Source organism: Mugil cephalus, chromosome 18 (genome assembly GCF_022458985.1).
Source record: "Mugil cephalus isolate CIBA_MC_2020 chromosome 18, CIBA_Mcephalus_1.1, whole genome shotgun sequence".
Taxonomy (NCBI): Eukaryota; Metazoa; Chordata; class Actinopteri; order Mugiliformes; family Mugilidae; genus Mugil; species Mugil cephalus.
The window spans coordinates 11,727,339-11,743,660 of record NC_061787.1 but is presented as its reverse complement, the minus strand read 5'-3'; the positions used below and the strand labels follow the sequence as shown (position 1 = coordinate 11,743,660).

The following is a 16,322-nucleotide window of genomic DNA, read 5'->3' as shown; positions in this document are numbered from 1 at the left end:
TTTTTCCCGGTCCTCGTTTGTCTCTTTCTTGACAGCCATCCTGCATCCTCCCAGTGCCTCAGCACTGTGCCAGATAAGAAACAGGAGATGAAGGGAAGCGCTGGCTAATATAGCCGCCTCAGACATCAGTTCTCCTCCGTTTCCCCTCCAGATGAATACACAATCAATACAGCGATGAATTAATAATGAAAGATGTAGAACAACAAGCCCGCGCGAGCTGTCTTTATTTCCAGCCTTTTAATGCTCCAGTCACTTCCTGTTTGGGGCGGCGATGTTGCAAGAGGAGAGGTGACTTGTTTTTGACTCTCCGCGGACATGAATACATACGTTTCGGCTCTTTTGTTTTGATGAACACAGGTGCTAAATGCGAATTGCTGGAGGAGCGTGTGGACATGTGTGTGCGATGTATCGACCTGTTGTTTCTGCAAAGGTGTCAGAAATCACACCTCTCACACTTCGTCTCCGCTTTTCCCGTCTGTTTCTTCAGATACACTGAAAGCACAGGGGAAGCAGCTTAGACCGCACAGGCTGTTCTCAAGCATTCAGTCTGTATGTGTGTGTATGTGTGTGTGTGTGCGCGCTATTGTCTGAGGATCAGGTATTCTTCAGAATGTGTTGTCCTAATTGGCAGATCAATCTAACTTGGCCAAAACCTTTATATGGCAAATCTAAAATAGTATAGGTTAATTGATTGTCTTCTTTTTTTTTATTATATAAATCCTTTAAACAAATTCCAAATTCCAAATATTTGATTAATTTCAGATTTTTACCCCCACATGCAGGTGTTTGCGATGGCATCACTTTTCTAAAGAAAAGAAAAACCTTTTATATTTTCAATAATCTGAATGCAAAGTGTTTTTTTTTTCTGGGGGAGAATATTCTGACAATGATCAAATATTTGGTATGTAGGATCAGGACTAAAGCTGGTAAAAAAAAAAATCTGTTAACAAAAAAGTAGAAAAAATATTACCATAATACTTTGCCGTTTTTGGAATGCACGCCACGTTACACAACATAAAAATATATGGGATTTGCATTTGAAATATCAGAATAAGTTCATCATAGCAAACAGCATAACCACCACTAAAACGCTAAAAAATATTTGCATTTTCCACATATTTCTCCAAAGGCCGAATAAGTTTTAATTAGGCGGTGGAATCCTCTTCCTTTAGACCTCAGTTTGCTTCTAATTTTGCTGCACAGGCAGCTTGAGTCTGGACAGCCTGAATGCTTTGGGAATGCCCATCCGTCTAACAGGAGTGGGAGGCCTCGGAGCTCCAGGAGGAGCCAGCAGCATCTGCTTCCATGGACACCATCCAGAAACAAATAGCAAGAAAACCCCACAATTCCCGAGGCTAAATGCTATCACGTTTGATGCTAAACTGAGATGAAAGAGGGTAGGAGTGGAGAAAAAGAAAACTGCATCCAGGAGGAAAATTAGTGGAGATTTGCTCCTCGGCGAGAAAATATTTGACTGAAGGAAGCTTTCAAAAACAATGAAGGATGTTTTTGTCTGAAGTTAGCCTGTAAGGTTTTTCCGCAGCCTGAAGGACCAGGGGTTAAAGATCCCCGAGGTGCTTCTTCTCTCACTGCTGACGTCAGTGGGACTCCACCGCTCAGTAAGGTGGCCTGTCAATACGATGCCTTGAGACAGTAAATGTCATCGTTACAGAAAACCCGGCTGCACGGGCTTTTCAGGCTGGTTGTCAGGAGATAATATATTCCTAATAATACTGCTAATGATGGGAATAACCTCAATGGATCTGGTAGTACGATACTGATAAATCTGTAATGTTGTTACTGCGGGTTCATCCTTTAGTAATCCCATGTGAGGGAAATAGAGCTGTGGCATTAGAGCGGAGGGAAGAGAGCGCTGTCCTGGAAAGTTTGCAAGCCATTTTAAACATTTTAAATATTTAGTCAGTCGACAAAAACGTATGGATAATGGAGGACGGAGAAGAATTTACAAGTTTAAAAATATTTTGCAGCTTTACGATACATTTCACTGACTAAAATGCGCTGTCGTTTTAGATCATAACGATATCCCCTTTAGTATTTCCATGCAGGAATCATTTACATCTTGTCTTTTTGTAACCTAAAACTGAAGTTGAATAATTGAATTGTACTAGATTTGTCTGATTGAGCTGCTAATATTATATATTAGGCATGTTTTAGATTATAAAAAATATCTCCCTCTAAACTCTGATTATTAAGAAAGCACTATTTAAATCTGATGCAGACAGTCTGACTCGAATATTCTTCAGAAATCAGAAATGACCTGAAGTCTGTAGTTTGTAGTGTTTGGTCTACAAAAGAGAGCTTTTAATGACAAGAGAGTAAGAACACTAACGGAAAGTGCCATCTCTCCAAAATGGAGGCAGTCTTTATTCCCTTTCTGTCACAGCTTCTCCGCCACGGGCGCCGTGTCTCTTTTGATGATCAGCGACACAACTCAATAAAATGACCCAGGTTAGACTGAAATGCTGGTAGACAAGCAGCATCGTGCCCGGTGGCTTGACTCACATTAGCTTCAGTGCGTCCTGTCAGCTTAATGCATTTCCATCAAATAAGAGGCATCTTCCTCTGAGAAGGGTGCGTGGTCCTTGTACCGTAATTGTTTCCCAGTGCCCCTCTGAAAGGGACAGCAGTGTATTCTGATCGAGAAAAGTGTGCAAGTTGGTGTGGGCGCCTAAGTCCTTTTGCCCCAGAGATAAGCTAAAGGAAGCTTGTGTGTTTTCATCTTGTTTACATTATGTTTGGTTTATCTGCGCAAAAGAGATGCCAGGGCTTAATTCTTCTTCTTCACAGGAACCCACGAGCCTACGCATGGATTAATTAATTCGCTGTGACTGTCGCTGTAAAAGATGATGTTAACAAGTGAGAAAATGTTTAAGTTGCTGACGGTGGTGGAAAAAGCTCCCAGAGGTATTTAAAATACTTCTTGAATTTCATAGAGTAGTTAAATAACAGTGTAAGGCAGTTTACCTGAAAAATTAAATTAAGTGTTACTCAATGAAAACTCGGTTACTTAAATATTATTTAAAACTGTACCTTCTCACACTCAGTCTTGCCTCCTCCACTTGAAGAAACAGAAAACAAAATATCCTTAATGGGCCATTTTGGAAATATGCATACCTCGTATTTTGGGAAGAGTTAGATGAGAAGATTCTGAAAATGTGAATCTATTTTTCAGACTTCATGCTAAGCTAACCATGCTAAGCTAGCAGGTAGCTTAGCACAACGGCTAAAAATCGTGAAACAGCTGGCCTATTCAAATTCAACTACTTCGGCGAGACATGCCGATGATTACTTGTTTAGCTTAGCACTGTTGACTCCAACCAAAAGCCCCCATGATGAAGAAAAATGGCCCACAAACCTGAACATGCTGTAGTGTGTACAGAACATGTTTTGGAGGGTGTTTTATGTAGCAATGATTCACCTCCAGCCCTTTTGCTAAGCTAATGAATTTTTTGCTGGAACTAGTTAGCTTGCGATTATGGCATCGTAAGTCTAGGACATAAAATGCTTGATGTTCAATATCAGTCTGAGGAGAATGCTAATATTCCCAATGGCATCCTTCTTTCACTTTCCTTTTGCTAATGGTTAGCATCTTGGAATTGCTCTTTATCGTCATGTTGCGCAGTGAAAACTGATTGTTTGATGCCATTGTAGTCTTGAAAAAGAGTGAAATCCACTATGTAGCACTGTCGTGTAGCAGCGTGCCACTAATAACAGCGAAATGGCAAACCTAAAAACCGTAAATACAGACTGAAAGTTGGGAAGTTGTACCTGTACCTGTACCTGTATGGAACTGGTGCACAGATCCTCTTAGCTAGTAAAGCAGTTGCGTGCTATATGTGTATTTAAGAATGCAAATGTAAAACACATGTGGCTAACTGTTAGCGGTACATTGGAAATAATGTAGTACTTATATTAGCTTCACAAAGGGGTGAAGCTAATATAACGTAATAATGGCTGTCGACTGAACTGGTTCTCAGTCAAATATTAGTTTGAGGAAATACATCTGAATTAGTTAGAATTAGTTTTAATTTTCCAAGATGTGACTTCATTTGAAAATTAGATTTGAAGAGAGGTTGAATGGGCTGGTCGGAGTCCATTTTCTGCTCCTGAATAGAGACATATGGCTGAAAGCATATAGTCCTTGCATTCACCATTCATTCATGATTCCATCAAAGACTGACTCGTAAAAAAAGAACACGTACAGAGGCCTTCTTTAAGAGCTTGTTTTGATCACTATCCTTTTGTAGCTGGCAAGCTATTATGCATATATGTCTACAGTCAACTTCATAATGCTTTTGCTAACATTAGCACAGACTGACCAATCTATCAGAAAAGGCTGGAGCCCCTGCTGGTGGGATACTCCTCTCTTTGCTGGCTTGGCCTTTAGACCCACAAAGAATGGAGGATGAAAGGAGAGAGCACTTTGTTTCCTGGGGCACCACTATCTCCTGCTCTCTGTGATAATCCTGTCTTTATGCTCGAGGGCCTTGATGGCCACCATGATGCCTCTGCCCATGCTCCTCGTTGCCGCTCTCAAATTACGACCCAGCCTTTGTGCTGCACACATACTCAGACCCAGCACACTTACACTTTTTTCTCTTTTTTTTTCTTTCTTTCACAAGCTATTTTATACGCCATATGTCCACTTTGGCTGGGATGCTCAAGACTGCATGGAGAGTTGGAAGCAGAAGCAAAAACAGGTTGAGATTGCAAGACACAATTTTTTTCTCAATATAGATTTCAAAAAAAGAAAAAAAAGAAAAAGAAAAACGCAGGCAAAATTTGAGTTGCCGCTAAAACAGACATTTTGATAAATGCTCTGTCATGAACTGGTGCTCATACTCTTGTGCTCTGTGTTTCACTGCACTGTTTCCTATACTTATTATATAACACAGAACTAAAGGTAATTTCTCAGCAGTGCAGGAGAAAACAGTGAGGTCAGTTTGCCCCAAGGCAGGACCCGAGCAGCAGTTATTAATAACACAAGTACAGGCAAAGAGAGCGATTTGCTCGCCGGGTGTCCACTGGGAGCTGGTATAGTAAACCGGCAGCTCCTATACACCTGGAGTACATGCCACAGCAGCAGTATTTCTTCGTGAAATTAGGAAAAATGTACTGGTTACCGTCAGCAAGGGCGCCATATTGGTTTGCCATGATGTTTTAAACAATTTCCCAGCTGGCTTCATTTGCTTAAAATTACAAAGATTGACGGTATAAAATATCTTTGGTTGGTAAATTTATATTTTATTACATTTTTTTTTTCATGTTGATCAAAAATGCAGACGGTTTTGGAAATAAATCACAACACAAAACACATACTTAAATTTGGGTTAGATTAGATTTTGTCACGGTTACTAAAAATATTCTAAAGGACAATATGGAACAATGCATTGGCAAGAAGTCCCACGTTATTTACAAAAAAGACTAATTATACAGCAGCTACTGTTTGGTGACAGCTCAGATCGCTGTACAACACTAGGTACGGTTTGGACACCAAGGGCTTGCCCTAAGAGGTGTCTAGCTAACACCATTAGCATAGCACCTGCTACGTACGCAGCAGTCAAATGTTCAAAAGTTCATGAGTTATGTTGTGTTAGTTGACGTTTTCAGAGATAGTTGAAGTGGATGTTAAGCCAATATATTGTAAGTTTGTCATATATCGTATTTCTCTTCATATTTTTGATATGTCTGAGAACAAAAGGACCAACGGCTTCATCCTTTTGATTATACATAGCTACTAGTTAGCTTGCCTTCAGTTAGGATTCTGGACACCAACAGATGCGTAGCTATGGTGTTTTCACGACTCAGTTTCCTCATAACCACAATGAGTTACGTTTGTAGGCAGCATGAGACTTACGTCAGACTCTAATAACAGGAGGAAGTCCCTCCTCTGGGGAGCAGATACCATGACTGTCTGTCAGTCAAGTTACAATTGCAATTAGCATAGCAAGTCTCATCAACCACTTTCAGAGGAGTAAATGTAGATTTCTTTCAAGAGCAGTCCAAAAATCTGACTTTTCCCTACTATTTAACTGCCCTTGTTGCAGTATGGCGCCATCCGTGTACAGCTCATGTGAATGACTAAAGTGTGGACCAAAAGCATGTTGTAGGAAAAACTATTTTTGTTTTGTTAAAACAACAAAAGTCTTTATGATCAAGTGATATGATCTTTTTTTTTCTGGTATGACGTGAAAAAATATTCTATTAACAGGCCGAATATATATCAGTATTGAGTTTAACCTCTCATTTGGTATTCAGCTTCGCCATCAGTCACAATTTTCTGGCATCACCTGTTTAATTACTTATGCCACGAGCTCTGTCTTTTTCGTTCCTTCCAAAAGTGATACAGCAACACCGACAGTATCTTCTGCCACTTTCTGCTGTTTGTTGTTTAGCTGAGTTACCACAGGAGATGGTTCGACTGAGGCGTTGCTATGGAAACCACACTGCCTGTTCATGAAACCCAGCAGTAGACAGGACGAGGTGTTTGTATTGAGGTGGGAGCTCCAGCTCATGAGCGCATATAGAACCTGGGCTGGGACATATTTATTTTTGTGTATCAAAGTGTTGATGGTGACTTTTTAATTCTTAAGTCAGACATTTTTTTCTCAAGCTAACCCAGTTATTTGCCGTCAATACTGGGCTAATGCTTGTGTTGTGGGACCAAATTATCAATTGTTTTTGAGCAAAACTATGCATATTTTTATAAAAACAATATGTAGCGAGTTAACACTTGTTGAATTCACGCTTATTAATTCATTTATTTTTAATTCCAATATTTTCATCACATCATCTACTAGGTTTGGTAAATAGAAAATTAGCTATAATTTTAAAATTATACTATAATCTGCTCCATCCTGTTTTGTGTAACGGTAAAGGCCATAACTCCTTGAACTACAATCAAAAGATCTAAGTCAGTGCAACATTTTTGATGGTTCAAAAAATATTTCTCCAGTAATCTAATTTCCTCTGACAGTTATAGACCAGTGTTTTCAACATTTTTCAATGCCTACTGTTAAAATGGCAACAATAACATGGAAAGTCAGGGACTTGACAAAGAGTAGGAGTCATCTAGTTGGTGGTCAGCAGACCAATCAGAAGGCCAACAAAGGGTCAGTTGATCCTCTAAGAAATTCATCATTTATCTCCTGGCAGGTATAGTTTTTCCAACTAGGTTGAGATTGTGATATGAATTAAAAACACTGGATTGTACCATTGCTGCAGTAGGACAACTATCGTACAGTACAGTAGTTTCCATTGTGTCAAAATGTCTTGTTACTTAATCGAAACTGCAAGAAAAGCAGAATTAAATGTAAAGAGGGTCGCTCATTTATGAACACATCTCTCGTAATAATGTTCCAGCATCACCAGGGACTCTTTGACAAAGCTGCACTGGGGGCAAAAACCATTGATAATACAAATCATTGCACTCTTATTGAAACCTTATAAGCCGGTGATCTCTGGTTCAGATTTGCACCACATTGAGGGGAAATGATCTCTAAAACAGGAGTAACATACTGTATGTGCTTTCTGCAGTGCAGGCTGCAGGCCAAAATAAAATCCTCTATTTGTATAAAATGGAAAGTTGTCTGTTAATCCTTAAACCAATGACCACGCATCACACAAGGAGATAAAGGTCAGTAGTCAGCCTCTGATTTGTTTGCAGGGAAGCAGCTGCAGGTTTTGCCTGATTAAACGGATTACAGCGCCGATTCAGTTGCTCACTTCAGAGGAGAGCGACAACAAAGTGTAGCGATTTCTACATAAGAGCATTCAGTTTTCATTTCTCTTTAGTCGCCTGTTCTCTGTAGAACAATGTGTGCAATAAGTTTGTTCATGCCAAGTGCTGGGTCACCGAGATGTCTTTTCCATCTGCGCACATTATCTCTGTGTCATGACACTCGTTCTACCAAGCTATAACTCTCGAGAATTGTACAGCATGTCTTCCACAAAGTTTAAAGCCAGTGTAGATTTTCTACCAACAGTTGCCTAGGGCTGTGCTCCATTTATAAGTCTACCAGGAGGGAAAGCCTGTATGTGGGCTGAGGTCGCTGAGAGACAGTTCAGGTTTCTCATGGTACAGCACACGTCTAAAATATACAGTACCGCGTTAAGTAAGCAGAATAAGGACTTTTGTGTGTGTGCGTGTGTGTAGCCTCTTGGCTTGCCCTTTGAGCTTTGCCCGTCAGGTAGAAGAAACACACCTGTGAAAGAGTTTGTGAGATTCAAAGAGACTGACCTTCAGAAACACAGATGCTCACTTTCTCTTCATAGTGCTTTAGGAAGCTAAGTAAGTGTAAATCCTCAGGAGGCCTGTTGGGAGGTCCTGCCCGGCTGAGTGATGAGCCTTCTTCTGTGCTGAGCGGCCCATCAACAGCTACGTTTACATGGCTAATATTTCGTCAACCTGACCTCTTCATATAACCGTACGTTTACCACACTTGCTGCAAACATATCCTAAAAAAGATTTATTTATTGCAGCCAGAGAGAAATTATTAAATCAAGCGTTTAGATGGTTATTACGTGCAATTTTTTTCTGCAGCATATTATCAGAGATCCAGTATATTCCAATTAAAGAGGCATTTTATTCGGATTATTGGTGTAATATTTTAGTGCCACTGTTAGACCCATTTCCAGGAAGAAAGGAAATTAAAACAACCCCATTATTTTTGGATTTGCATTATAACCTGCATTGGCATGTGTAAAACTGGAACAAATAAAACGGATCTTTAATTTTGAATTATTTTTATTTTATTTATTTTTTTTCCCGCGAGCACATATAAATAAATGATTTCCGCCGTCTCGAAAGGTGTCGTGGGTCATGGACGATATAAACAGGAAGTATAGTGTTGCCATGGAGACAGTGAGTTAGCGCTGCTGTACAACTTTTAGCACGTTTTTAAAATTTTTGACTAATTAGCACCATTAAAAATTATACCGAAGTAGCTGTCAGAAACTATGTTTCCAATATACCCACGAACGTTCAGGCAACTTTCAGTGAATTACTTAAATGCAGAAGAAAACTTAAAACGTAATGACTTTCAGGCGAGGTCTGTAGTAGCAACGGGGGCGTCTTTTTTACGGTTTCTAAGCCGTCCCAAGGGTGTAATTAATATTCGACTCGATATTCATGGAAAGTGTAAGTCGCATAAGATCTTGGAATATGTGTATCATGTATGTGTGTGCAGAGTTCACCTAGTTACGACTTCAAGAAAGAGTAGTACTAATTCGGACGCAACCATTAGCAACTAACCATTAGCCGCTAAGGATAAGCTAGTTAAGCTAGTTTAAGGTTTAAATAGTTTTTGTCACAAATGGAATAAGGGTTATTATGTTTAAATAATATTCATATTTCAAATATTAATATGGGGTTCCTGTTTTTTTCAATAGTGTTTATTTACTCTTGTTTGATAGTGAGGAATTGTATTGTCTGTATGTATGTCTGTAATAGCTCCACTAATGCCACATTTTAATTGTATTATTCCCTTTTAAATGATAAATTAAACTATGATGCTAATAGGCTGCCTAGCTTGCCAATATCAGTTTTCTTTAGTTTTTCTGGCATATGTTTTGTTCCCTAGTTTTGGGTTTTTTTCTGACACAGTTGTGTCTTATAGGTGCCTTAAAGTTAAAAAAAAGAAGATGGAGATACAACTTGTAAAATCATTCAGTTTGCACTGCCACCCTGACGTTCTTCAAGAGCAGGGTTAACGTTGTCTTCCTGTCTTGCAGGGGCGTAGTGCGAGTGGACATTAATCTGCAGGATGTTGATATCGACCAGTGCTCCTCTGATGGCTGGTTTGCTGCAACCCATCGATGCAACCTGACTACCATGGAGGTGAGTGCGCTGAACGTGTGGATTAGACAGAGAATTGATCTGCTCCGTAAAACTGAACTGGAATGTACACGCACTCAGTCACATCTCCACGAGGCACTAAATGGAAAAGAGGTAAATCTGAATGTCTTCTGACAAATGGATGGCCATCCGATTCTCCTTTAATGATCTTGTTATGACCAGCAACAACCTAACTAAACGCTGCAGGCTGCCTTTTAAGTATTTGTATGTAAAATTATCTTTTTTTTTTTTTTTACTTCCAAAGCAGATGGATATTCTTCAAATCAGTTTGCATTAAGCATAAAACCCATATACTACAGTATACAATAGCCTTGATATCCACAGTTTAAAGAATCACTTGATATTTATCTTTCTGTGGAGAAGAAGTACATTTTGGTGGCATATTAATCTTCTGTTAAAGACAAATGCACGTTCTTCGGTTATGTTGTTATAAAATATGATGTGTTTGCCTGTTGACACTGAAACTGCTTTGAGTGTAACTAGGTGGACAGAAGGGCCAAGTGATTTTTCAGACATTAAGCATCAGACAGACACACAGTCGGCAGACTTTCTTTAAATCTTAACGACTTGATTCCAGGGTCAAGAAGTATATTTAATTAACTTTGAAGTTAAGTGACTTAGAATGGGAAGGGAGTGCGAGAAATATGTCAGCAGACGAGGAAATAGCTATGGTAATTTTTTATACTGATGAAAAATATCCTGCCTCAAGGCCTCGGAACATGTGGCTCTTGTGACAAGGAAAAGTCTGAGCACTCAGCTGTTTTTAAGAGGGTGTCAGATATTCACCATTTTCAACAGTGCTTGAAAGATTAAAAGTCAAAAATGTGATGTTTTTTTTTTTTATATCATTGGTTTACATGTGCTGTATTTGTTTTTGAAACACCAGAAACTGAGCTGTAAAATGCTACAAACAAGATGCTCATCTGTCATGTCCAGTTTCAAGTTTTACATACAAGTTGTTAAACATTGTGGAATGATAAGAAATGTCAATACGAAATTGTAAAATGTTTTAATTACCTGCCATAGCTAACTAGTAGCTAGCTTCCTGGTTGAGGTGCCCTGATGCTTCTTCACCTGCCGCTTCGGTCTCATCTTTAAGAGCGATAGGCTTCGAAGACGTTCTGTAGATCAGACTGCTTTATAATGCATGTGATGTAATGGATTGCAGTGAGCCTCTTTGAATAATTAATCACTCTCTTTGTCTGAGTACTTCCACCTCTCGGTGGACAGTCAGTGCCAGAGACATTTGACATAGTGCCTGTCTACATGTGTGTGTGTATGTGTGTGTGTGTGTGTGTGTGTGTGTGTGTGTGTGTGTGCAGGGTGAGTACAAGGGGAGAAATACATTGTTAATGGTATGGATTTTGGCTGGGTTTGCACAATAATGATCTCTGTGTGCTTACGGTGCCATGTCAGGGGTACGCTTGCTCACTGTTGAATGATGAAAGCTGGCACGTTGCGGGACGCGTCCTGTCTTGCGTGACAGCTTTATCATTCAGAAGTGCTCATTATCGTCACACTTGCTAGATAAACAACATGGAAAGGGAGTGGAGTGTGTGTCGGGGTACGCCGAACAAGAGCAGCAGTAGATTCAGCCGCGATTCTCGTGAATCGAGTTTCTATCATAATTCATGCATAAAATATCCGTCTGTGGAAGTAGGAATTACTTGAAAGCCATCTTATGATATCTGTTAAAGCTTCCCACCCATCTCCCCGGCCGTAAAGTGTGTGACCAGGTAAATCAAAGGTGATATGGGAGGCAGATGTGTCTCCAGCTATGAATAGAATGCATGACTGCAGTGTAATCAAGTCTTGCAGTGTGTGTGTGTGTGTGTGTGTGTGTGGTAATGTGATAAAAACAGCACTGCGAGGGATGCCCCGTATTTGCAAATGGGCATTCATTTTGTTTTATTGACTTTTTTTTTCCCTCACCACGCAGGTATTCCCTCTGCATGTGCAGCAATTTGCGGTTTAATGGGTTTCTTTGGGGCCATTTAAATATCCACGTTAGGATTATTTTCTTTGTTTTATTGGAGACAAAGCAGTTTGTTTTGTTCGTGCTGGAACAGTTTATTTACTTAAGTGTTTCGTTTACTGTATACACATTTGCTTTCCAACCCCAGATGCTCTTTTTAACAGTGTGTTCAGCAGTGCAGCACCGGCACTGGTTATAAATGGAAACTATGGTTTCCATTTGTCACGTATCCACGGCTTTAAAAGGGAAACTTGAACATGTCGTTGCTGGTTGATTAGGATACACGCATAGTTAATAGTGGTAACAACAGTAAGACTACGGATCAGAAATTCTGAAAGGCAAAAAAAAAAATGTTTTGCTTCATGATGAAAGTCAACAAAAAGTGTTTAGAAGGTTAAATTATTTTAATGTGAAGCTGCATCTGTAAGAAATGTTCAGTTTGTATAAGTAGGAAACGATTTGCCCTTCTGCATTCAGAATAACACTGAATACTTAATAATACTCATTAATGCAGCATTTTCCTGGGAATGTCACTACACATACACCCAATTCATAATAATGCAAATATACAGCTTGGAACACTTTAATCCATCAGCCATAGGCTGAATCGTTATGTTATCTCATTAGGTGGTATATGGAGACTTAACAGACATTTATTTATATGAAAATCTCAGAGATTGCCACTTTATGTGGCACCATTCCAGCAATTGAATTTGACAAAATGTAGTTGTTTCCAGACAGTCAGCCAGCCGTCTCCCTTTGCCTCTTCCTCGCATCCTGCCTCTCAAGCTGCTGTTTGCCCAGCCAAGCGTTCAGGCGGTCCAAACTCGGATGGAGGCAGATGCCACGGCTGACTGATCCACCGGGCAAGCAGGCGACGGCGAAACAAAATGAGGTGCAGACTATTGACAAGGAAAAGACAGTAAACTCAACAGCGTCAGAAGCCAATGGTTACTTGAAGGCAGTGCTATTTTTAAAAAACCCAGCAGCAGCTTCCTTTGATTCTTCCCTCACGTGGCACTTTCACAAAACCTGACTCACTTTTGTAGATAGGTGGACATGTTTCCATCTTTTGGAAGTGTTTAAAAAAGTAAAAAAGAAAACAAGGTAAAAGTAAAATGATAAATTATTAATTTACAGGATGAATTCTTCATTTTTTTTTTTAAAAAAAAGACTTTTTGCAATGTATAACAATTGACTGCAGTGTAGATAACACTGACATAACAACATACATGTTTTGTTTCCATATTGTTGTAAATCAGTTTTTTGTGCAGACTATGTACAACACGTCACCATCAATTGACAAGAGCAAAAAAGCCTTTGTTTAGTGATGCCAGCCATAATGAAACTGTATGAATCATAACACAGCACGAAGAAGGAGGGGATCAACTACAGTAGCATCTTAAATTGCCGTTGAACATGTGTATACGTGACGGTTGACGCAGACGTTTCCCCTTTTCAGCCTTTCGTCTCTCACTTCCATTAGTGTGTTTCACCGTTCTTCAAAAGTCTAGGACTTTGCCGTCCTCGGGCACCTCTCATATAAGAACGCGGTGATGAATGTTTCAATCAATTAGCTTATTGCTCAGAACAAGTGGTGGGGCCCTGGGGGACCGTAGCCTGTGAAAGGCAGTGACACATAACCTGAATGATTACTGCGCCCGGCACGACAAGGACGCCTGACTCTGCTGCATTTCCTGTTGGGGAGCGAGGTTTTAATAACGGAGAACGATATGAAGGCATCGGACGTAACGTTAGCATTTAGAGATTTTCGATTATTTATTGTGCGGTGTAAATATTTAATGACAATTGAGCTGTAACATCCGGAAATTTAAAACAAAAATACATCCTTTTTAGTGGAAATGCAGCACACTGGCTTGATATGTGACATGTGAGCACAGCTACTCTAGAGGCGAATCTGTTTTTATTGATGGTCTGTTTTTGGTCTAAAATATCAACTCCTCTGAAATGATGTGATGATTTATTTATTTATTTTTACTGAAATTCTGAGTCGGAATGACTTTGTGATCCTATAACATTTACGTTTGTACTTTCATGATTTTCACAATGGGCTTGTGATGATGTGATGACATTCTCATCATTGTCAGCTGTCCCTAATGCAGATTAGCTTGTTGGCATGCAAAATTCAAACGACGCTATCCTTGACCCACGATCCTGTATTTACAAACGAGCAGAGTAGAAGAAAAGAAGAAAGCAGCAAAGGTTGAACATGATTTTGCAATTTTAACAGTAATCCTATGAAACTTGTGTAGTACTGGATCCACTTGGTTACGTCTGGTATTTGTGAAGAAATTACTTCATCATCTTTTTGTGGACGACACTTGTCCCCAGTAGAAGCTCTGGTTGGTTCTCCCCCTTAAAAGGCTGTGATTACATCAGGGTTTCCACAGACCAACGAGCCAGTCGTCTTTAATAACGCACGTTTTCAGAATTACCGGTATAAAGCAGTTTTTAGTATCGTTAGCCAGTAACTTACAATCCAATTATTGTAGTGGCTACAGGTACTGTTTTACTGTACCGTGTCTTCTCTCCATTTTTGTCTTCATTTTGTGCTTTTCCATCTACGGCGCTGTTCCCATCCACACGTTCACACCTTCCTGCTTTCCCAAGTTAAAATACAACAGTATCATTTTTCAGTCTGCCATAAAATCCAAAACTCCCCAAACCACGTCCTTGGTAGCACTTACAAAGCCCAAAGACTATAGGTACCAAACCACTGTGCGGCAGAAGTCGCTTCATGGACTTTCTTGATTTGTGCACTCGGCAGCATGTGTGGTTTATTTTTGCCTGTTGTCGAGAGGCTGAAGTGGATATTTGGGCTCTGTCTGTTGAATCACTGTTACATCTTGACCTTGGTTCAGAAGGTTGTCCTGGCCCTAGTCTGCCATCATCTCAATCACATGCTGATTTCCCCCCCGTGTGCCCTGTGCTGCTGAATTAATAACGCCACGAGTGTTCATCAACTGCTGCTTTTCTCCTGCTCGGTCCGTGCTCACCTTCTGTCCCTCTGATTTTCTGTCTTTTTCTCCGATTTACACAAGTGTTGAGAACAGTACGCTTCCCCTGAGGCTCATCTACCATGAACTGTCTATCTCCAGTTTCAACATTTACTAAAACATCATTTCAATCTTACACAAAAAGTTTAATAATAAAGCACTTATAGTCTAAATTTGACTATTTGTGTCCCCACAAATATCTCCCCAGTGGCACTTTGTACTCTGTTTCCCGATTTGGTCTGTATTATAATTTTTTTTATCTCTTCATGAGGTCAGTTCGTAAACAATTTAGATTTTTATCTCCAAATTTTCTGTGGGCAAAAGTTTAATCCAAAAATGAAATGGTGATTCGTGTTAAAGAAACCAATCTTTTCTTTTGTCATTAACTTAAGGACTAAACAACAATATAACAAAACGTACATGCGTCTCCCTAAGAACTTAAAAATGCCTTGTATCACCTGTGAACATCAGTCGTTAGTTAGTTAGATCTCCTCTGGTAGGAAACAGTTGCCGAACGAGCTAACTCTTATGCAAGCTAATGACATAATGTAGGAATTATAACAGGACGAAGCTGTTATTAGGAATATTACAATTTTCCTCAGCTCTATGCAGCCAAATTACAACATAAACAATCCTCAACTGTTTCTGAAAAATATCAATAAACACGTCACAACTTGTGAAATCTGACCTTACGAAAAACCGCCGACTTTTCTGCCTGTGAACGCAATGAAAGGCTGTTTGTATGGACTTTTCATTTTTGTCGCTTTCCCCTGAACCGATTTTTGTCCTCACATTGGGATCAATGCCCCCAAACACACACACATACACATACACACAGCGATGTCAGGAACGAAAGTATCAGGTCCAAAGGACCAAAGAAAGAAAAAGCAGCTGACTGGCACTGACCCCGGTGATGACGTACGCCACAATCCCTTCATGTCATGCATTGTTTCTGCCATTTGTCTCATTGTCTCTTGTCCTGCAATCTTTGCTCGCAGGCTGCCTCTAACTTACAGGGATCAGACAAATCGAGGGACATGTATTGTATTGGCAGCATTGATAACAAGCTCTTTATCTGCGCGGCAGCAGCTCCAGGAGAAACATGCATCTCATGTGTACTGGCTAAAGAGTTAACAGCTCGGAGCACTGTCTTCAGATAACACAGGATACCAGTAGCTTCATTTGGCTCGTTAATTCATTTAGCACGTTTATGACAGTTCAGACTGATGGGATTCATTTTAAAACACGGACATTCATGAATCAGCGTCGCAAGTAACATTGATTCGAGCTTCATTTGCATGCAAGGTTTTCTCATTCTGTCCCATAATCATTTGAGAAAAGCACAAGACAATTGCCTTTTTATTTTTTTTACAGACATCGACTATGCTATAATTGAAAGTCTGCATGACTATTCTCCCGCATAATATGCCTTCTGAACACAATATTCAAAGTA

At 39.8% G+C, this 16,322-nt stretch overlaps 1 protein-coding gene across 2 annotated transcripts in view; it reads left to right on the top strand.

Moving 5' to 3' along the window:
* The window catches only part of gpr158a (G protein-coupled receptor 158a), a 60,558-nt gene that overhangs the window by 3,699 nt on the left and 40,537 nt on the right, over positions 1-16,322 (top strand). For both annotated transcript variants that reach the window (XM_047568669.1, XM_047568668.1), the window contains exon 2: positions 9,754-9,859. In XM_047568669.1, coding sequence (XP_047424625.1) covers positions 9,754-9,859 — 106 coding nt within the window. The remainder of the gene's footprint in view (positions 1-9,753; positions 9,860-16,322) is intronic.